The sequence below is a fragment of the Tursiops truncatus genome, chromosome X (assembly GCF_011762595.2).
Source record: "Tursiops truncatus isolate mTurTru1 chromosome X, mTurTru1.mat.Y, whole genome shotgun sequence".
NCBI lineage: Eukaryota > Metazoa > Chordata > Mammalia > Artiodactyla > Delphinidae > Tursiops > Tursiops truncatus.
This window is the reverse complement of record NC_047055.1, coordinates 122785801-122810159: the sequence shown is the minus strand read 5'-3', so window position 1 is coordinate 122810159 and position 24359 is coordinate 122785801. Positions and strand designations below refer to the sequence as shown.

Here is a 24359-nt window from a genome sequence, read left to right as displayed (position 1 = left end):
CCAAAGGTTTGATATTCTAGTTCTAGTACCAGGAGAGCAGCGGCTTGTTGATACGTCACTGTCATTTCACAGCCAGCAGAACTGCTGTTAGCTCTGACATCCACAGCAAAAATTACAGGTCCTAATGAGGATGACTGTTTGAATAAAAACGTCATCCTAACTCTGCCTAGACACTCATCAAAGAAGATGAAGGGAGTACTTGATAAAGATCCTCCTTAGGAAAAATTTTCTCTTCCAACCCAGAAGAAAGCAAAAGGTACAAACTCAATGGTCGATCCCATGCACAGCTATGGTAATTTTAGGCTGAAAAAGAGTTTAGAACAAATGCCCAGCTTAGCCATTAAACATACACACACACACACACACACACACACACACACACACACACACACACACACACACACACACACACACACACACTCTCTTCATATAACCAAGCAGCACCCTATGGTACCTTCCCAGGACAGACCATCCCCCCATGTCCTCTGCATTCCTCTCGTTTGTAGAAAAACTTTAGCCTCCTAGGCTTTCCCTGAGTTCCAAAAAACAAATTTAATCTGAGAAGTGAAAAATGCAGAAACAAAGGAAAACAGTCAGGCAAGACAAAATAATAGTTTAGCCATTAAACAAAAGCAAGGACGTTTGTTTCCTTCTCAAGGGCTATAGATAATATTCTGAGCCATGTCCTTGGGCTGTTTTGGAGATACTGAAACCCCCACCAGGTGGAAGAAGTTAACTTCATGTTGATCACAAGCACGTAGACCCCAGACCAGCTGGAACCAGAAGGTTGATGACGTTGACTCCCAAAATACCACCAGGTCACCTCACCACCAACCAATCAAAATTACGTCCACAAGCTGATGGTACACCTGCAGCCCTTCTCCTCACCGAGCCATTAAAAACATTTCCCTGAAAGCCATCAGGGAGTTTGGGTCTTTTGAGCACGAGCCGCCCATACTCCTTTCTTGGCCTTGCAATCAACACTACACTTCCCTTCACCACAACCCAGTGTCAGTAGATTGGGTTTACTGCACGGGCAATCAGACCCAAGTCTGGTTCAGTAACAACATCACCCAAAGAACATCATACTTTGAGCAATGAATCTTACAGAAAGTCCTATGACCCCAAAGATTAGAAAACAAATATACGAAGGTAATTGAATGTGATTATTTATAGGATGAAGGAAGTTCTTCTACATCAAATAGATCAAAAGTGAGAAATCTTGAGAAAGGAAAATTAATTTTTCAAATAATTAGCCTATATTCCTTCTTTAGGCAAATTAGGCACAAGAGCAGCTCCTAGTAAAGAGAGTGTCAGCTAGTAAAAACAGAGTTGAAATTAATACCTAGATTTATTTCCCTATAACAACTGCTCTTTTACAAACATCGAGCAATAGTGTTTCCAAGACAGACCATGTACCAACACATATTAGGCTTCTAAGAGGAACTCCTGTGTATGATTAGGTAGAACAACTTGACCCCCATGTCAAGGACTACCTACAGGATGGGGTCACAATCATGAACACAGAAAAGCAAATGCTGACCCCCCACCCCTAAATTCCAGTGAGAGTTTTCACCTCAGGGGAGACTACTTCTTGGAGAAGGCAGGGCAACTCAGCACAATGACGTATTCAGTGCCCACAAATTCTGCCCTCCCCAGCTTACTGAAGTCCAAGTCTATCTTCTTTCTAAAACATAACCATGCCCATCCTTCAATCGACACTGGTCCTCTTTGCCAGTTGCCAGCTCAAACCCAGCATCTTCAAGCAATCGGAGCTCATCCCGGCTCCTCTGTGTGCCTTCTGATGAATACAACTTCAAAACGTTTGTCAGACCATTATCACCATGTGACGCATCCTGATGTATATGTGTTTCATATGTTCAAAATGCATTCCCTTTCTAAAGCCAGCTTTCAGGGAACCCTTCCTCAGTCATGAACCAAATAAGAGATTTCGTTTGCATCTTCTTTCATCAGATGGAAGGAGAAATTGCTAGGAAGAGCTGAGGAAGGGGTGAGGATAAAGACTTACATAGAGGTGCTTCTTCCCCTCCACATGTCTTTGCTTTGAAGTTTACAGCAGGTGGAAGTCTTTCACATCCATAAAAACCGATATGGAAAATCAGAAACACGCTGGGCTATTAACATGTCACATGTTGGATTTAAATCCAAAAAAGAACCTGTTCTTTTCCTTAAATATTGATGGTGCTATGAGCCTGGCCAAGTTTCGCAAGTTACTGCAGCACACAGGCTAGTTTCCAGGCTAAAAAACACCCTGGAATGTTCCAGCTACTGATGGCTAATGATCGCCCCAAAGCACACTAATATGTTTGATAAAAGTTCCCAGCGTGGGGGCAGAAAACACTTACCATAAGAATGACGGTGTGAGGGAAAGCAAGTCAGTGACACCAGCTCGGGCTGCCTTCCATGCTGAAGGCTCCAATTAGGGCTGTGAGCTTGCATTCCAGGAGGCGGTGACAGATGGCAAATCTCTCATTGTTAAAATCATCAACTCACCGATCCACCTGCCTGAGCCCTAGCAGGGACGCTGCTGGGAGCCTTCGCTGATTCTCAGAAACCTCAGCACCCACCACTCCAGAACGGAAGTTCTGAAACTAGGGACTCATTTAGCTCCCCCATTTGTACGCTCTTTTTGTTTTTATCTGTTGTTCCCCATTCTCTCACTTTGTTCTTTCTTTTTTTCTCCATTTCTGCCTTCCCCTCAGAGATGATACCGACTTGAATGTTCCCCTACAGTGACACTGGATGGAGTACTTGAGAATGTAGTTACACATGGACCCCTCACTCAAGGCTGCTGAGGATGTGACTTTCCAGCTGCATGGAGACCCGGAAATCCAAGAGCTCAGGTGTCCCGGAGAACAGACTTCATCTCTTGGTTAGCACAGAAGCACATCATGGTCTTTGGGGTACTTAAAATTATGCCATTTACTGGCATGATGTTATAGGATAGTCTAACAAATGTGCATTTGACAATTTTTATTCATCATGCTAGTACTATAATGCATGTACAGACTGGTATTTCAAAAGAACAGTAGCCAAACTTTCACACGCCTCACCATTTCTTTTCATATGCATTCCATACACATTTTCATTCCACTGGTTTAAGGAAATACAATATTTCTCTCTTCCTAGATTATCACATCCCATTTACTTAGAAATAACATCATGATCATTACTTATGGACATAATAACATTGGTATCCAAAATAAAGGGAATTAATTTGAACACTGGAGAAGTCTTCTACTCCTCCAGTGGCACAGTCCTACAACTTCTCTTGACAATCAATGTCAATGGTGGCTTTGCCTATGGAATAACTGGTACCTCCCAAAAGATATCAATATGTTGGACAAGAGACGCTCAGTATACGTCAACTTTGTCCTTGAAGTCGATTACACAAAGTCAGGGAAAACTGTATGAATGTCAGTAAGTATTACAATAGGCTTTAAATGTTTGAAAGGATATAAAACAACTGAACTTTCGAACTGTTGTACACTAGAATATTACAAAAAATTAACTGTTCAACTTTGGTTCTTTGCGTGTTTGGACATAGCGCATTTCCATGGGTGCCTGAGTTTTCATTTTCCTCCTTAAGATGTATTTTCCTGGGGCTCTATGGATTTAAAGTCATTACCACGTAAATCACAGAAGGCATCTAACACAACCCAAAAACCTTCAACAGTCACATTCAGTCACGTTTCTGGGGTTTGACCTTTATCCGATAAGTTTCAGAGATGTCAAATGAAACTGCCCAGATGTTCATACAAGCAAAACCAATCTTCCTCACCTCGAAATCTGGCTCTGAAAAAACCTGCAAAATCACTAAGAATCTGGAGTTAGAGCCCTTATAAGAACCGAACTCCCACTGAGATCAAAGCAACACGCCACCGCACCAAGATTGAGCCCTAAATTACTGCTTTTCAACTCAAATCCTCACAACCAAATGGGAAACAAAAGTCGGGTGAGTGAGTTATAACACCCAAAAGGAGAAGGATGAGCATGCCTGCTCCCAGACAGGGGTGCGTGTCAACAAGAACGTCATTCTTGGATGCAATGCTTAGAAAGGTAACTGAGCAGCATAAGGTCAAAGGATGCTTATTTTATAAAGTAAATGCATGACTCGCATGCAAATATAAAATGAACAAGTGTCCACGATTTAACTCATGAAATACTGCAAGAACCAGTAGTATGTTACTGGTTCAAAGGAGAAATCCAGGAAATATAAATATATTCACACAAAAACAAATGCTAGAATGGATATACAACTAGATGCAAAATGGTCTATTGATGGGGGAAGCATCAACGCACTACACTGCACACAACCATTTGCATTTCCGTGGACAAGAATCACCTGCATTATTACCAGCTTTCTACGTTTACAGAGTAACAAAATAGCTCAAAGACGATGAGCAACGCAGATAACCTGCAAGGGTGCAAGAGGGGACATCCAGCCATATTTTGCCCATCTTGAAGCGCTCCACAATTTTTACTGGCTCTAATAATTGCGTTTTAACACTGAATTTTCAAAAATTAATTGTGATTTGATGTTTTCTTACTGTTGTTTACCATTCATTCATTCAACGAATCCTCTCAAGCTGACCAAAAATGTTCCACACAGGAGGCTAGAAACTGTCCATTTTTTAGTTTGAATACACCAAGATATGTCTTTGTACTGAGAGACAAATGCAACTGTACTGTTTTGTTTTTGACTGATTTTGCATATGTGAATGCAATGGCAAACTCTGGCAAATGGGCAAGTCCAGCCGGGCACTTGTTTGTGTACAGCCAGCAGGCAAAGAATGGTTCTTACATTTTTTAATGGTTGGGAAAGATAATAAAATTTCATGACATGAACATCACATGAAATTCAGATTCCAGTGTCCACACATAAAGCTTTATTGGAACACAGCCACTGTCCTTTGTTTAGGGACTATCTATCACTGATTTCAGGCTACAGTGGCCACATGAGTAGTTGCCACAGAGACTTTATGGGCTACAAAGATGGAAATATTTACTATCTGGCCTTTAACAGAAATTGTATATGACGTGGACTTCCCTGGTGGTGCAGTGGTTAAGAATCCGCCTGCCAATGCAGGGGACATGGGTTTGAGCCCTGGTCCGGAAGATCTCACATGCCGCGGAGCAACTAAGTCCATGCGCCACAACTACTGAGCCTGTGCTCTAGAGCCCGCGAGCCACAACTACTGAGCCTGCGTGCCTAGAGCCCGTGCTCCACAACAAGAGAAGCCACCACAATGAGAAGCCCGCGCACTGCAACGAAGAGTAGTCCCCGCTCGCCGCAACTAGAGAAAGCCCGTGCACAGCAACGAAGACCCAACGCAGCCAAAAATAAATAAATAAATAAAAATAAAGAAATTGTATATGATGAGCATTAGAATTCCTAACATATAATGAGCCCCTGAAAAGGTGCTTGGCGCATACCACATGCTTGGTAAATTATATGTTTATTTTCCTTCATATAATAAAGTAAAACTGCTGAGAATAGGAGTGTGTTCTTCAATTCCTTTATAACTCGCAAAATGCACAGACCAGGGTTCTTCAACCTCCCTCGGCACCACTGAGCTTGGAGCTTCTTCACTGTGAGGGCGTCCTGTAGTTTGTCAGCATTCCTGACCTCCACCCACTAGATGCCAGTAGTGACGACCAAAAACGTCTCCCGCCATTGCCAAATGTCCCCTTGGGAGCAGAATCGCTCCAGCTTGAGAACCACTGGCCTCAAACCATGCAGGACAGTAAGTCACTGCTCTACATCATCTAGGAGCTAAATGATGCCAAAGACCCCTGACTTCATAGTACTGGCTTCATTATAGGAGGAAGATTTTCCTAATTAATAATAAATAATCATGCTAAGTTACATGGATACAAAATGGATTATAACCTTTTTCCTGAAGGTAATACAGTAATGACGTACTTTGGGGGAGGAAGAAAATGTACTGTATGGACTTCATTCATGGATTCATTCACAAATATTTGGTGAGCAACTACTCTGTGCCAAACTCCATTCTAGGCTTGAAAATACCACAATGAACAAAGACAACTCAGTCGATGCCCCTCGGAGCTTACTTTCTGGTGAAGAAGACAGACTCTCAGAGATAAAGGAACAACTGTATAATGTCGTGCGGGTATAATAAGGCCGAGGAAGTGTGTAAATGGGTGGGAGGTGACCTGGGAGGGCAAGGCTGAGAAGGTGGCATTTGTGCTGAGACGTGAATGGGGTGCGGTGAGCTGGGTGACTGCGGAAGGAGCCTTCTGGTGGAGGGAAAAGCAGGCTTGATGGGGGTAAAGCAGAGGAGAAAGTTGGAGAGAGAGCACAGGCAGACAAGACAGGGCCGATGTTTTAGACTGAGTGAGGTAGGAAGATATTAAAAGGTGTGAGGCAGACAGCAGCAAGATTCAGCTGATATGTTTAAAGGGTCTTTCCAGCAGCCACGTGGGTCGAGTAGAAGCTGGGAGACCCAAGAGGATGCTCCTGGATGGGTCCAGGCAAGAGATGATGGCAGGATGGACAAGGCAGGCAGTTAGATGGGAAGAAGAACTCACCTTCTGGAGGGATCCTGAAGGTGATGGGCTTTGCAAACACAACGAGAACTAATTAGAAAGTGTGTACTTTCTGTAAAATATTATGTAAACTTTATCTTTTAATATATATTCAGAAAGTTATATCATCAGCATTATTTCTTGATTTGATGAGGTGTTTTTACTCTTCTGTCCGAATATTTGCTCAAAACGGTTTTTCAAGTTGTTGCTCTCTATACAACACAGCCTAGGAGATGGCATTCCAAACTTTAGTTTACCTCTACTGATTTGCTGAGTGATTCCAGGACATTATGCAATACATACGTGCCTGAATCTCCCCATGGGTAAAATGGAGTTACCACCGCTCACCCTTCACCTCATTAACCTAAAAAGCAAAGGAAAAGCCTACACGATGCTTCATGAATCTCAGAAGAAGTGCAAACTGTAATTATCTGCAAATGTATCCCATGGTGATAATATCCAAAAGACATAAACTTTGATTAACATGTAAGATTCATCCCCAAGTATTCAGACTAAAGACAACCCTTAAATTTATGTTGGCTTTGTAATATATTTCAAAGTTTCCGTTGAAGTTATCTATGACTTACTGATTCATTTCTGCTTTCAGGCAAAAGGAATTGATTTCTTTTCTTGTCAAGTTCAGTCTCTCAGGTCAGCCTTGATCATTCAATTACAAAACATGGTTTAACAATCTGTATTCCCTAGGGCTGCAATGTTCTTTAATTAGGATATTTTAAAAGCAGTTTAAATGAACGTGTCCCATTCAAATTTCAAGTGTAAAAAAAAATGAATTTCTTGATGGCATAAGGAGAAAAGAGGTGCTTGTGAGAAATAATACTGATACAACAAATTATCATTCAAGTAATACCCAACTAACAAAACTGGACAAAAACACTACTTATGAAATTTAGTCAGCCTCATAGCCATACATTCATACACACACACACACACATATATATCCTCTCCTGCAGTGATGACATAAACAAATTACCCAAAACACCAATTGAAGAACAATGAATATAATAGATAACCAGAAAATATCTTATCAGAGCAAATATGTATGATATTATATAAAAAGAGTTAAAGGATCATAAACCAGACATTTCATTTCTGCCCAGGATCCAGAGAGTCAGAACTAAGCAAAGTTTGTTTTCACCAAATAATTTCACATTCACATAAATAATTCTGTTCTGTTTTTAATAACGCTCATGCGGATTAAATGACACAACGCATGCATGAATGTCAGAATGTATCATTATAGTGAAGTTTTAGGTTTAGGAACATTATTCTACAACCGTTTACTTTGAGATAATTTGTTTGAAAGACCTTTCAAACTAATAATGTGCTTCATAAATATGCTGTTTCATATTATTGTGTATTGCTCAGATGAAATTTTGGTTGTAAAATCAAGGAATGCTTCAATTTTCGGTCTAATAGTCGTAACCATGAAAGAAATCTCATCAAACGCTATTACAATCCCAAAGTGCTGCAGTATTGATAGCAAGGTTAAACTTTATTCACTTATATAATCTGAATAAAACCGACTTTGAGACTGGAGCTGAAGCACATACATACATATATACTCTCTCTATAAACATATAAATATATTTAAAGATGGTGATGTTTGGGGACTGAGGTAAGAAATCTATGCTATGAAACCTATGAATGAGTATAATGGTAACTTGAGAGCATGTGTGTGCAACAAGAAGTACTCAAAGATAGAAAAGAGACTGCTTCAAGAATCCGATTAGCGAATGAGCAATTCCCACACACAAACACAATAAACGCATACAAAACAACTTAGGTGTAAGGAGAACGCATGAAATCTTCTCGTGTAATCAGAAGATGTTTTCTCCTTAAAAATACTTTTGATTGAAATAATTAGAGAATAAAGAGAGAAATAAGGTAGTATCAGTAATGTCGATATATGTATCTTGATTGCAGTGGTGGCCACACTAACTAAATCCACACATGTGATAAAATCTCACAGAACTATATACATATGTTGTACCAAGGCGATTTTCTGCTTGTGCTATTGTTCTGCATATACGTAAAGGGTAACCGCTGGTGGGAAATGAGTGAAGAGTACATGTGATCTCTCTGTACTAGCTCGGCAACGTCCTGTGGCTCTAACAGTTGTTACAAAATGAAACGTTCTTTAAAATACTGACACAGTTGTAGGGAACGTACCTTAGAACACTGCTTGTGATTCTGGCACCAAACCAGGGAACCGTTGTTCTGCGAAAAGAAAAAGAAATATTGACTCATTAAATGATTTTCTATTTGAGGGACTTCCCTAGCAGTCCAGTGGTTAAGACGCTGTGCTTCCACTGCAGGGGGCACAGGTTCGATCCCTGGGTCGGGGAACTAAGATCCCACATGCCGCGTGGCTTGGCCAAAAAAAAAAAAAAAAAAAAAAATTAAAAAAAAAAATTTTCTATTTGAAATCTACATACACCTGTGTGTATTAATATAATATTAAAATACTTGCATTAATGAAAGACCAATTTTGCCACCCTGGTATATGTCCCTCTTCCTAAAACAGGATATCATTTTTTGCCCTTGACTTTATGATACAAACACATATAAAATAATGAAGATTTCAAGGTGTTTCAAAAGGAAAAGTGTCTAAGCCGTCTCTCGGGTGTGCTGAGCAACAGAATACAGACCAACAGGAAAATGACCGCTAGACGGTTCTTCCATAGTAAGTAGCTGTGGTAAATTTACAAGTTGGCATCCTGGAGGCTTTCAATTTTAACCAATTCAGTAATAAGTGTTTGAGCCTGGACGTCAAATCCCATGGGAAAAACCTCCTCTTTCCCTTTAACTGGTATGTGTGACTCTGGACAAGGGAATTACTATGTCTGTCCCTCAGTCTGTATCTATCTGTAAAGCATAAGGACAATATCTCCTGCGTGAGGTCAGTGGGATAACTAAGTGAGACACAATCCACTTTGCACAGCTTGACAGTTACTCAACATGTACCAAATACTAGGACTAGGATTTATTTGTTTATTAAAATTTATTTTATTGAACTATAGTTGATTTACAATGTGTTAATTTCTGCTGTCCAGCAAAGTGATTCAGTTATATAAATATATACATTCTTTTTCATATTCTTTTCCAGTACGGTTTATCACAGGATATTGAATATAGTTCCCTGTGCTCTACAGTAAGACCCTGTTGTTTATCCATTCTCTATATACAATAGTTTGCATCTCCTAACCCCAAACTCCCAATCCTTCCCGTCCCCAACACCCCTCCCCCTTGGCAACGACAAGTATGTTCTCTATGTCTGTGAGTCTGTTTCTGTCTTGTAGATAAGTTCATTTGTGTCACATTTTAGATTCTACATATAAGTGATATCCTGTGGTATTTGCCTTTGACTTACTTCACTTAGTATGACAATCTCTAGGTCCACCCACGTTGCTGCAAATGGCATTGTTTCCTTCTTTTTTATGGCCGAGTAGTATTCCATTGTATACATGTACCACATCTTCCTTATCCATTCATCTGTTGATGGACACTTAGGTTGCTTCCATGTCTTGGCTATTGTAAATAGTGCTGCTATGAAGATAGGGGTGCATGTATCTTTTTGAATATAGCTTTGTAGGACTACGATTTATTATCCCTAGTATTTGAATTTCTGCTTGAAACTTGTCATTCCACATGACTAAAATTTTGGTGATGGTTGGACTGTGATATTTACATCAGATTGTTCTAGGCTGGCGTGGTTGAAACAGATAACAGAAACAGTCATCCCAAAATTAAGATGCTGTGGCCTCCGGTTCTTTGAAGTTCAAGGTTGGGTATGAGATAAAGTAGTCCATTTCCTACGTATGAATGCCTAAGCTTTTAAGAACATCGGTATGAATAGAAGAGTATCACCTTTGTTTGCAGTTAAAAGAACACTGAACCAATAATATATCTTTTGAAAAATACTCTTATTACACGTTTATTGATATATAATTCACAAACACAAAAGTTACTTATATAACTCAGTGGTTTTCAGAAGAAAGGTTGTGCGACCATCACCACTAATTTCTGAACTTTCTCATCACCCCTGACAGAAAGCAGTACCCATTAGCAGTCCTTCCACCCAGGTCCTGGCCACCACGAACGTACTTTCTTTCTCTATAAATTTACCTACTCTGGACACTTGTTATAAACGGAATCATACAATATGTAGTCTTCTGTGTCCGACTTCTTTCATTTCATCATGTTTTACATTGTGGTAAATGATATACTATTTTTGCTTCATCCACATTGTCATATATGTCAATACTTCATTCTTTTTCGTTGTCACGTTCCATTGTATGGGTATTTGCTCTTCCAGTCACAGTAATGTATCTTAATAATACAGGATTCCCCAAACCACTGGGTAGATCTCAACTGTTTAGGATTAGAAATTTTCCTCTCCTATCTAAAACTCACTCAGCTGTAGATCTCAGTCCCACAGTAAGGCTTTAGCTATGAAATCTCTGCACCATACGGCCCCAACTTTCCCCTTTACAGTCTTAACTCCCCCAAACTGCTGAACATCTCTGTCATTTTAGATAATCTGGTATCAACCTACTCATCCCCTTATTAAGGTCCACACATCTTCAGGGGGCCCTCATCTCTCTCTACATATCAATGTTCATCAGTCCGACAAACAAGGGCTGAAGCTGGAGCAGTATATGAACAGCCTGGGCTGAGGTTAAGTATGATCTTTGGCAGGGTTGACATCAGAGAAATAATTAGATTGGGCAGAGGCCAAAGCTGGACCAACAGTGGACATGCTTTAATTACTGGAAATGACGTGTTAGTAAAAAGGGTGCAAGAAAGAGGGCATTATGGGCAAATTGGTGTTTCAGAAAAGGAGCCCTTGGCCTGGTGACAAACTCAAAGTTCACAGTGGGGGCTAGGCAGACTGAGCTGTCGGTCATAAACAGGGTGACAACTGCAACAAAAAGCAGGGGCCAAACGTTGAGGAGTATATTTTCACAGGAAAGCTGACAACAGGGTCCCGGGCAGCTTTGGAGAACGTCACCCTCATTGTCTTTTCCCAGAAGGCTCTTTGGTCCATGCGGGGTTGGGTCCCGCTGGGACTTCCGAGGACCACGTCTGTCAGAGAACATCCTGGCCCCAACTTGAGTGCTCTGTGCTCACAGCCCAGAGGTGGGAACCAGTGGGGTTCCTTCTAAAGAGACTCAGGGCTGAAGTGAATGGACGCCAATCTAAGAGACTAGGTCAGGGCCAGATCCTGACAAGCTCCTGCACCAGGTCTGAGGACCTTCTGCCTCCTCGTGTCAGGTCAGAGGGTCCGGCCCCTTGCTCTGGGAACCTTGACCTCGGACCAGCTTCCACCTCCTTCCCCTCCAGGTCTGCCTTTTCCTGGACAGATGGGCAGGACCTCTGGATGCCTGCCTCTGCTGCCTGTGCCGCACAGCTCTTGAGAGATGTATCACACCCTCTCCTGCTGTAGCATCTGTTTTCTTTGATCTAAGCCTTGGCTCCTCAACTAGAGTGTGTGGTCCAGCAGACCGGCCTTCCTGTTTGCTCTCTGCTTCAAAGTTTCACAGTAGCAACTGGACCAGCTCCTCCTGATTCTCACAGAGGTGGCTTCCATCAAAGGCCATGCAAAGGTGACTGGGCCTGCAAAAGCAGGCGTGGCAACTACTGCTTGCCCCCCATTAGTGGCTGACAAAATGTTACCCGTGGGGTAATATGCCACTGACCTGATTATTACCTATAACTATTACCATGATGACATGACTGGCCACATCTATATAGCAGGCACTCGCTCTGGTGTTGGACATATTCAGCCCCCCATAACCATCCCGTATACGACACAAGTTTCATTTACCCATTTTCTACTTAAGAAAGTGGGAGTCAAAGACGGCAACTAAAGTACGGACATCCTGAAGCCAGTGGTTAAACTCAACCGTGAGTACCCCAGTGAGGAAAGCTGAGTGAGACACAGGGTGAGATTTACAGTGGGCTGTGAAGGAATCTCCAGGTTTATAATCTCGGAAGGAGAGCAGAATTGGTCCAGACAGTCCTGAACGCCGTAAGCTCAGGGAACGACAGATCGGATGGATGGGCTGGAACAGACAATAGGAGAGGAGGTTGGCTGAGTAGGTAGAAAGCAGATTACAGTGGATTTTGACTTATTGGAAATAAAATATTTTATTTAGTAAATGTCAGGGGGTTTAAAAAAGAAAATAGAGGATTCGATCTGTGAGACGCTCTGTTCATGGCACACCTTGGTTAGAATCCTTTTGCTCCCTTTGTAGATGAAATGGTCCAACCTCAACAATAAAAGAATCCGGCAAAGACTGTCTTCAGCCGCCCAGCAAACGCAAACTCTGCGCCCCCTCCCATGCTGAAACACAGTGTTCCCTGTCCTATTGGCTCGAATACCCCAATAGCCACAAAGCCCATCTGTTGTCTACATTTTATTGGGAGTTAATATCAATGTATCTCCTCGACCACAGCATTTTCATTTTAAGCACAATTTCCCATTAATCATCAAATGAAAAGCTGTCATTAGAAAGAAATATTCGGGGCAACAGCGAGCAGGCATGAAAGATTATTGTGATTATAATCATTTCTTTTTTCATTACTGAAGATAGTATGTCACAGTTTGCTTGGGAAGATTAAAAAGGTAATCCATGCAAAGTATTTAGCAAAATATTTGGCACAGAGTTAGATATAGAAAAAAAATTTTTTTTAAGGCCATTGTGATTATTGACGTTACTTCCTTTGTTTGCCATTATGTTTGTTCTGAGGAGTGCAGGAGTAATCCTGGACTTCCAGTCTCCCAGCTCCTGTGTGTAACACTCATCCTAGGCTAACCGGTTCCATCTTATTAGTGAGGCTTGGGGGGTGCAAGGGGGGCGGGGGGAATTATCATGGATTTTTCCCTGGGTGGTAGCAATTTTCCCATGTTTGCCAATGTGATGAGACGGCAATTGCTCTAACTGCCTTTAATTGGCCATTTGTATTTCCTTTACGGTGAACTGTCTATGCGTTTTACCATTTCTATTTTGGATGGTTTACCCTTTTCTTAGCAACTGCAGCAGCTATTAGTACCAATTAGACTTAATAATAACTTGTCTGTAATAGGTGTAAAATGTTTCCAGTGCATCACTTGTCTTTTGAATTTATTCATGGAGTTTTCTCTCTGCAGAAATTTTCTACACACACACACATTTCCACCCTATTTCCTTTTTGGGTTTTGGGTTTCCTATTGTTCTTAAAACAACCCCCCCCCCATGTCAAGGTATTGCAGCTGCCCTATGCCTTTGCCTTTACCAATCACCATCGGCCATACATACAATTTATCTCTACAAAGAACTTCTACGAACCCTGCCTAATGGCATCAAGGATGTCTATAAGCCCCTGAGTAACTGCAGCCACTGTGTTTGGGCCAGGTGTGCACGTACACTGCACCATCCACCTACGCTGCTTACCTGCTCTTACCTCTCTTTGAGCAGGAAAGCAATGGAAAAAGACAAGAATCCGGTACATTTCAACATGCCACCTCCGGGAAGTTTTTAGTTGCATTACAATAGCCTTCACCACTAAAGCCAATTGACAACAACAACAAAAAAGTCTCGCTCTGGCTAAAAGCCAGCAAAATAAAGAGACAAAGTACATTAGGCATGAAAGACATTTGCCTCTAGAATCATCATTGTAACCTCCAGGTAGGATCAGACAGCGGGACTTTTGTAATTATCTCAAGATTATATCCTGTATTTTATTGGTTTAACTAGATCAAACATGAATGCCACTCAACCCAACTTTCAAAGAGTCTATATAAAGTTCAATCAACTGCACCCAGACACTATTTCAATGATATTTTCAAAGTCCCTCCATTTCTAGCCTTTTGATTTTTTCCTTTAAGAAAAATAATTCTTCAAAAGCTTCAAGTAAACACTTCACTCAAAGACAGCCCTCAAGGGAAGGATAAAGAGAGATGAAAACTAGTTATCTAGATACAACCATCTGCAAAGAAAGCAGAGAATTAGGACAGATCCCACTTGTTTTTTTAGCATAAGCAGGGGACGGTGTGGAAGAGCCCCAAGGCCTGAGCAGTGGGCAGTTTCGGAAACTCAGCCCTGAGCGACTGCCCAACAGCAGGACAGAACATTTGAGTTGAAACCGTTCCAGAAAACCCACAATAGACCTAAACTTTACAAATCAACCCTATGAAACCACAAGGAACTAGCTGTGACTCCATCGATGATTTTCATTTCATGTTAAATGTAAAGTTTCTAAAATGAAGGCATAGATTAAAATTTAGCAGCTCATTTTCATCCAGAATATTTTCCTATTACTTTGGAATTAAGAAATAAAATAGTTGATTTCGTTTATTGTTATAAGGATATTCCTTTCTATTGTCGATACACTCACAAAGTTTCTCAGGTGTTCCACAGCAGCTAAAAGAGGGGTCCAGGACACTTAAATTGAGACTCAGCATTTCCATGGCTCAAAATATTTTTTAAAATGAATCTTTGCTAGTGGTCATCACAACGATACATTCATTCAGAATATTTCTCAGGAAACTTAAATGCATATTGCTAAGCGAAAGAAGTCAGTCTGAAAAGGCTACAGTATTGTATGATTCCAACTCTATGCCATTCTGGAAAAGGCAAAACTATGGAGACAGTGAACGGATCAGTGGTTGTCAGAGGCTGAGGGGAGGGAGGGATGAACAGACAGAGCACAGAGGAGTTTTAGGGCACTGAACCCACTCTGTATGATACTGTAATGGTGGATACATTATACATTTGTCCAAACCCATAAAATGTACAAGAGCGAACCCTGATGTAAACTACGGACTTGGGGTGATGATGACATGTGGATGAAGGGTCGTCAAGGTAGCAAATGTACCACTGTGGGGGAGGGTGATAACAGGAGAGGCTGTGCACGTATAGGGCCAGAGGGTATATAGGAACTCTTTGTGTTTTCTGCTCAATTTTGCTGTGAACCTAAAACAGCTCTAAAGCAAAGTCTACTTAAAAGGTAAAAAAAGCTATGTGTTTACATCTGTTGTTTAGAGTAGGAGTTCTTTCACATGTTATGGACCATCCTCAGTAAATAAACAGCCTTTTCATTAACCAGTCCCCCTAAAAAATTGCCCTCTGAATTCTACCAATCTCTCAGAGTGAACTGAATTCTACAGGAAAACAGTATCTGACCGTACAAATACACCTCTCCAGACACCCAGCCCTCCCCTCTGGCCCCCACCACCGGAATGCAGGGCCCGGTCACGTGCTTTGCTTCACTTCTTCACACCTGGCAAGCTTGTCCAGGAACGAGAACCTCTGTAAGTGCTGTCCTCCCACCCAGAACTTGTCCCTCCCCAAGTCGACTCCCATGCACCCTTCAGGTCACTGCAAGGGCCACTTCTTTCAGGAAGGCTTCCCTGACTACAACAGCTCCCCTTGTTGCACATGCTCTGCGCCTCCCTGTACTTCTCTTCCGACGCATTCTACACAGTTGCCAAGTATAAACATATTCGTGTTCTCTTTCCTTAGTGATCATCACGACCACTCCCCACCTCGGCCCCGCCCATGACCTCCTTAAAGACAGAATGTGTCTATATCTCCCCCTCACCACTGGCTCCCTCCTGATCTTAATGAATATTGACTGAATAAATACATGAATGGAATAGGGAGTCATACAAATAAATTTAAACTTAATCATTAGATCATGAGGAACTGAAAAGAAGGAAATAAACAGATGGAGCTGAACAAATTTTTCATCTTCTCTGGGTGGAGCTTTTAGGAAATGGCCTCATTATTTTGTTTCCTGTAGAGTGTCCAAGAGATTGGGCCTGAGAATATGAAAATCTGAACAAAAACTTGTATTCAGAAGCAAGTACAAATTACTTAAGAAACAGTCATGCTAATTATCTTTTTATAGATGTAAATAAAGTCATCTAAAGAAACATTTATAGAACAGCAAGGGCTCGACGATGCCATATGGGAAAACATTACTTTCATTAACACTTTACTATGAATTTTAATAAGGAATATGCTTACAAATTCTGTCTGTGGGAGAACACTAAATGAGGACGCAACTTTTACTACTTACTGTCTCTGACAGAATGCTGGGACCCACCACAGAATCGGAGATGCTAGCTTCTGTTAGCACACCTCAGGCAGTAGTCTTCCAACTGTAATCTCCTCCAAGAGGAAGTGCTAGGTCTGAATTCATTCTTGCCACAGCTATGATTTTGGGTATGTATTCACTGAACCATGTTTGGTCATAAAATTTATATTTTCAGGAGAAAATTCTGGTAAATTGTGCATTCTCCACAAAATCACATAAAGCCCTGGAAGATTTCAAGACTGAATAAATGACTTGTGCCGAAAGAAATCCAACCTTACGTAGGTTTAGAGGGAGCATGAAATGTAATAACTAAAATTTAGTAAATGACTTGTATTACAAAGTAAGGGAAGCACGAGCAATAGAGTACCTATATAAATTAAACAATGCCAGCACTGTTCCTGGGAAACCGAGAAAAAGAAACGTCGGTATAAACTTCATTCTCTTCCCAGCTCCTCCTTCACAGCAGGGACAAGAAACGGTGTCGATGAAGATGAATGCAGATTATGAAGGCAGGCGTATGCTCAGACATCACTCTCAAGTGTTTACTTCACTGGTAAATTGTGTGGATTCTCCCAATTCCAGGAACCTCTCCCCAGTCGCCATACCTGCTTGTCTGGAAAGTAAACGCCTATGGAATAAAGGGCCCAGGCTGGCAGGGCAGAGGTACAAGGGTTCAGCAGGTAGGAATGACCATCTGCTTCGAAGTGCTGGAAGGGTTATCTCCAAGGTGGGTGGCTTGTGTCGGCCACACCCACTTCTGTTTCCAACCCTTACTTTGAAGGGTCCCTGACTTTAGTGTTGATCATTTGTTTGGGTCTCAGTGATGGTGAGAAAGACAAGACTGGGAAGAAGAGAAGGAGCCGTAGGGAAGGAAGTGGATGAAATAGGCAAGAAAGATAGAAAAGGTCCCAAAAGTCTGGGTTAAGTGGCATATTAAGTCCTTGGGCATAAACACGAGATGCTAAAACCTCTCTAAAATTTAATATAAAAGCACATTTTGCTTTTGTCATCAAGAGGCGAAGGCAAATCTTCTGCATTCTTTAAGATGATTATAACCCAGCCACACTAAAGCCATTGGCATGAGGACTGCCTCTCAGCGGCCCCTTTGGTGGGTGCCTGAATGAAGAGGCGGTACTTTCTGACACTAGGAGGCTAGGCTCAGTTATGTAGCTTCAGCTCGCTCTCCATGGCAACCACCGGGCCGGCCCGCCCAACTTTGGATATGCGGTCCCCACTAAAATCTGAGTATCCCAGCTACATCTGCAGTCCACAGGAATTAGAGACAAAGCACAGAAAGAAAGTTTGGTTCACACGAGGAGGCAATGAGCTCTGGAAACATGATTAATAACCAGGGTCCACTTGTTTGGACCTAGAACATACCCTTTCAACAACCTTAGGAAAAGTCCCAAGATAACACACCATGAAGACATAAAATCTGATTGTTTCTGAAGTCGGGGTGCTTCTTACTCCCAACTGCCATGAATGTGCACCATCATTGCTGGCCAGGTGGCAGTCATGACATAGAGGTCAACACTTTACACATGTGAACTTGGTGTCACAGTTGTGCACGCTATCACCATTTACACTGAGTTGTGTACCTTGTTGGTTCTATACATGTTGGGTTTAATTACTACTTAAAGTGTGATCTGAAAGATCAGAAAGAGAAATTAAAGAAACAATCCCATTTACCATCGCATCAAAAAGAATAAAATACCTAGGAATAAACCTACCTAAGGAGGCAAAAGACCTGTACTCAGAAAACTATAAGATACTGATGAAACAAAGCTGACACAAACAGATGAAGAGATATACCATGTTCTTGGATTGGAAGAATCAATACTGTCAAAAGGACTATACCACACAAAGCAATCTACAGATTCAATGCAATACCTATTGAATTACCAAAGGCATTTTTCACAGAATTAGAACAAAAAATTGTACAATTTGTATGGAAACACAAAAGGCCCTGAATAGCCATAGAAATCTTGAGAAAGAAAAACAGAGCTGGAGGAATCAGGCTCTCTCACTTCAGACTATACTACAAAGCTACAGTGATCAAGACAGTATGGTACTGGCACAAAAACAGAAATATAGATCAATGGAACAGGATAGAAAGCCCAGAGATAAACCCATGCACATATGGTCACTTTATTTTTGATAAAGGAGGCAAGAATATACAATGGAGAAAAGACAGCCTCTTCAATAAGTGGTGCTGGGAAAACTGGACAGCTACATGAAAAAGAATGAAATTAGAACATTCTCTAACACCATACACAAAAATAAACTCAAAATGGATTAAAGACCTAAATGTAAGACCAGATACTATAAAACTCTTAGAGGAAAACATAGGTACAACACTCCTGACATAAATTGCATCAAGATCTGTTTTGATCCTCCTCCTAGAGTAATGGAAATAAAAACAAAAATAAACAAATGGGACCTCATTAAACTTAAAAGCTTTTGCACAGCAAAGAACCATAAACAAAATGAAAAGACAACCTCCAAAATGGGAGAAAATATTTGCAAATGAAGCAACTAACAAGGGACTAATCTCCAAAATACACAAACAGCTCATGCAGCTCAATATCAGTAAAACAAATAACCCAATCCAAAAATGGGCAGAAGACCTAAACAGACATTTCTCCAAAGAAGACATACAGATGGCTAAAAAGCACGTGAAAATATGCTCATCGTCACAAGTTATTAGAGAAATGCAAATCAAAACTACAGTGAGGTATCACCTCATACCAGTCATCAAAAAATCTACAAATAGTAAATGCTGGAGAGGGTGTGGAGAAAGGGGAACCCTTCTACACTGTTGGCGGGAATGTAAATTGGTGCAGCCACTAAGGAGAAGAGTATGAAGGTTCCTTAAAAACCTAAAAATAGAGCTACCATAAGATCCAGCAGTCCCACTCCTGGGCATATATCCAGAGAAAACCATAAGATGCATGCACCCCAATGTTCACTGCAGCACTATTTACAACAGCCAAGACATGGAAGCAACCTAAATGTCCATCGACAGATGAATGGATAAAGAAGATGTGGTACATGTGTACAATGGAATATTACTCAGCCATAACAAAGAACTAAACAATGCCATTTGCAGTGACATGGATGGACCGAGAGATTGTCATACTGAGTGAAGTCCGACAGAGAAAGACAAATTACCATATGATATCGCTTATACATGGAATCTAAAATAATGGTACAAATGAACTTATTTACAAAACAGAAATAGAGTCACAGATGTAGAAAACAAACTTATGGTTACCAAGGTGGAAAGAAGGGGAGAGGGATAAATTGGGAGATTAGGATTGACATATACACACAGCTATATGTAAAATAGGTAACTACTAAGAACCTACCGTATAGCACAGGGAACTCTACTCAATACTCTGTAATGATCTATATGGGAAAAGAATCTAAAAAAGAGTGGATATATGCATATGTATAACTGATTCACTTTGCTGTACAGCAGAAACTAACACAACATCGTAAATCAACTATGCTCCAATAAAAATTAATTTTAAAAAATGTGATTAAAATAATTAGACTAAGATTTGACATCGAAAGGAAAAATTATTCTGTGCTCAGAAATGCAAAGACTAAAGAGGTGCAGCAAATATTCATTGGTGGAAAGACTGAACTTGCACATTTTCATATTTTCTTGTAACTAATAACTAATACTTTATAGGATTTAAGGAAGGAGTATGTCACAGGTAGATGAATCTGTGCTACACGTTCTTACTAATATATGAACAAAAGGATTCACAATCTCATGCAAAAATGCAAATGAAGGCGGAAGAAATCTCCAAATCTCCTGGACCAGATGAAAGCTGTTAACAAAGCAACAAGATATTAGCGAGACCCAATGATGCTTCATAAATGACCATCATTAAACCATCTGTCATTATTCACAATCACTTTTTTAAAATCTTCGGGTTATGTAAAAATGGCTGTTCTGCCCACGGCTTCGTAGATCCCGTGAAATCTTGTATACAGATGTATGTCAGCTCTTCACAAATCCCTTTCTCCTCCATACTGACATATCTTCATAGTTACTCTTCTGGGGACTATTCCCCCTTTCCCTAATCTGCAGCCAGGAAATAAGTAGTGAGTGATTTATTAAACTGGTAACTATTTTCTAGAAAGTCGGCCTGTGATGATAAGGAGCAGGGGATGGTCAGCGGATGTAGGAAGGTCTGCCCATACCACAAACACCGAAGGTAAACCCAACGTCAGCTCCTACGATGTCTACATGCGATGTGAGTACAGAATTTGTCTTGACGGGAAGTTGGGAGGAAGGGGCTTCCCGAGCCCTTCGTTCTTCCCAGTGAGACCAGAACTGAGGAAACTTCCCACAAGAAGTGAGTGTAACGGGGGAGGGAATTTAAGGAGAGAAGTGAAAAGCGCACTAGTTGCTGAAGGAAGACGAGAGTTGAAGTTGACCCGAGGCACACTCGGAGGATGGATGGACAGTTCAGACGTTTACCTGCGGCTGAGACGGTGGATTTACAGTCACACCGCTCCCTACAGGTGTGTGATCTTCCTGGCAGTACCCAACACTGAGCTGACATCCAAGCAGGCAGCTACTGGAGCCTGGCAGATTTCGAGTTAGAATTTTATAGCTAGAGAGTAGCCAAAGGGCAAGAAAACGAAACTACTGGGGGAAAAAAAAAGATTAAAATGATGCATCACGGGTCCTAGGCAGGACTCAGCAGGAAGTGACAAGAAGGGTCAATGTAACAGTACTTGCAAACTTGCCTGGTTCCAGAATCACCTGGGAAATGTGTTAAACACAAAGGTTCTCAGGGACTGACTCGGCAGACCTAGACGCGACCCTGGAACCTGTAGCTTAACAGATGCCCCGAACGTTCCTTACAATGTGGCACGTGTAGTAAACACTAGGCCAATAGGCTATCTCAACTTTGAGGGATTCCGGAATGAAGGTCTTGTGCTGAACGAGACAGAGCGCTTGTGCAAAGGAAATGAAAGCACTAAAATGGTAGGTGCTTGTGCTCAGCATGGAAAAGTGGAGTTTAAAAAGCGTAAGACAGAAGCGTTCTGGTGGGTGAGAGCGCCAAGGTGTGCCAATGGTTGGAACTGTGGGAGAATTCTGTTCTACAAAATAAGAGTAATTGTCTGTGGGAAATACTGCCATGGACCACCCAGATGGCCCCACATCCCAACCACGTGACTGAAATGAACACGTTCCTGGCTCCTGAGAGTGTTGAGAGCTGGCAGCTCACGGCTAAACGCCCTCTCTCCCCGCCCAGAAGTGGTACTTGGTTGAAGAGAGCCGAGCCGAGGCCACGTTCCTTCAGGGAGAAGCCCGTATCCAATGCCTGGTTGATGCTGGGGAACAAAGGACCAACCTCGTCCCATTCGGGGTAACTTTCAAGGCACCCTATGCTCCAGGGCGTGCGACGGGACCCGCGGTGGCTGCAGTTGCTCCGGCCCGCAGCCCGCCTCCGCCTCCCGCTCCAGGCTCCGTCCACTTCCCCTGCAGGGCTGATCCTAAGAACACCACCCAGGAAGGTTCTGAGCTCAGATCTCAAAACCCCAGAATATGCTGCACGCATAACACCACCCGAGGAAAGTATGCATCTTGCCGTAGACATCGAGTGTGAGGGAATGCGCTTTCTCCAATGGAAGGGCTTCTGGGAGAAGCTAAGTCTCAACAAAGGCAAGCAGATATGAGGCGTATTTCTCGAAAAAGATGAGGGGGGTGAAGAAAGGAACCCCATGGTGGGAAGGTGTTAAGAGCAGCACGGAAGTGTAGCCCCTCCAGCGCAGCAGAGGGAAGTGCGTTTATAGGAAAAGGCTGGTAGGGGGTCAGCATTACAGCCCAAGGACACATCTCTTCATTGCAAGTCCCAACAAGATGCTCCTCGATCCACCAGGCTAGCTTAGGAGCCACCACAATTCCACTGCAGGTTAACACATCTTTCCTGAAACTAAGAGAATTGTGGTCTCTTGAGCACGTTCACCGAAGAACATATTGTTTTTCCAATACGTTTCCACTTTTTATAGGCAGCTGTGTTAATCTGCCCTTTTGAAAGCAACTTTCGTGTGAGGCTGTGTACCAAACAACTGAAAGGAACAGTGGAAATATTGTTTAAAAGACACATCAAAGTTCCTGTGAAGAGTTCAAACCATTAGCAAAGGAGGAAAAAATGCAAGAGCAACGTGGAACAGCAATTTAAAAACGTAACTTTACGCAACTCTTCATTACATCTCTTACTATCATTCTCTGGAAAGACAGGGATGAGGTACATATTTACAACTCACTAAAGTATACTTAGGCAACGCTAAATGACTAGGAATATTTAGGAGTCTTCTTAGGCCTTTTCTTTCCTTAATTGTTGTTGCTGTTGTTGCTGTTGTGTTTTTATCGTGGGATGTTTTAGACGTGAACAAAACAGAAAATTAGGAGAAATATTAACAGAATCTAAAGGGATGTAGTCAGCTACTAAAACAATGACTTCACAAGATCTCTGAGCTACAGAGGGATTCAATCTTGTCCTACCTGGGAAGGGTAGTATACAAAAGCTGCTCTTATTCATAAGCAATTGAAAACCAATTTATTATAGCAAAACTTATTGAGGGCTCTCCACCGTTCATCACATGAGCCATGTGGGATCCCAGAGCTCTCTGAGACCTCCTTCAACATTACTAACAGTCATGTTCTGTGCAAAGCATTTGCATCAGTGGGCATTTCTGTCAATCCCTCTCTGTGAAAGTATAAGATCTATTCGACGAGGACCAAGCCTGCTGTCTACGTACAACCAGGACGAGGAAAGGGACCCAAAACATGATTGCAAACACGCACTCAAAATGTTTGTGAACTGTAGAATTCTGACTCAGACGCTACCCTATAATTACAAAACAGAGAAGACCTTTGAGGGTCATTTAATCCATCTTCTTGCTGAAAACAAGACACGTGTCAGTCGTTAATGGCATGCCACTGTCTTACGATACAAGGAACTTTCCAAAGGAAAGAGGTTACAGTGTCCCAGTAACATGTTACCCTGTCTCATCGACTCTTCCGTCCCTGAATTCCTATCTAAACCTCTCAAAACCATTAAAGAGCAAAGGGGTAAGAAGTATTAACTATCAGACCTTCTGCCTGCCAATATTTTATCCTCTAATTAACTTAACACCTCTAATAACTCTCCAAAACACTTACAACACCTACAAAGAAAGGCCAAAGCCACATGAGAAAGACGCAACACAGGGTCCATTCAGTCTGAGTCCTGAGAGGGAAGGCCACAGAGATGTTCCTCAACCCCATGAAACTCAACGGCGGGACCAAGATAATGATGCAGACAGCCCGCATCTTGGAAGTGAACGTGAAATGGGGAACTTTTTGAGAAATGCCCACCAGTGCCTGAGGAGAAGGGAAAGTGCAGAATGGGTGGGGAGGGAGGATGTAAGTGTCCAGTGATGGCACTAAACCTCGGAATGACCATGCCTAGGACTGTCTCGCCACTTGGGTCACTCATTATCACAGATTTGAGTAACACGTGACAGCCATCAGCAATACTGGCAACACCAGGATCTGAGGAAAATTCTAGATCATGAGAATTGGGAGAGTTAAGGGAGATTCAAGACCAATGCCCTCTCTTTAGAGACGCAGATAGTGGAGTCCAGGAAGTCTAAAAATACGTAACACATTG

The 24359-nt window shown here is 41.8% G+C and overlaps 1 protein-coding gene across 1 annotated transcript in view; it reads right to left on the bottom strand.

The window, feature by feature from the left end:
* The window catches only part of ANOS1 (anosmin 1), a 189785-nt gene that overhangs the window by 143632 nt on the left and 21794 nt on the right, over nucleotides 1-24359 (bottom strand). Inside the window, exon 2 of the mRNA XM_019944764.3 lies at nucleotides 8764-8811. Coding sequence (XP_019800323.2) covers nucleotides 8764-8811 — 48 coding nt within the window. The remainder of the gene's footprint in view (nucleotides 1-8763; nucleotides 8812-24359) is intronic.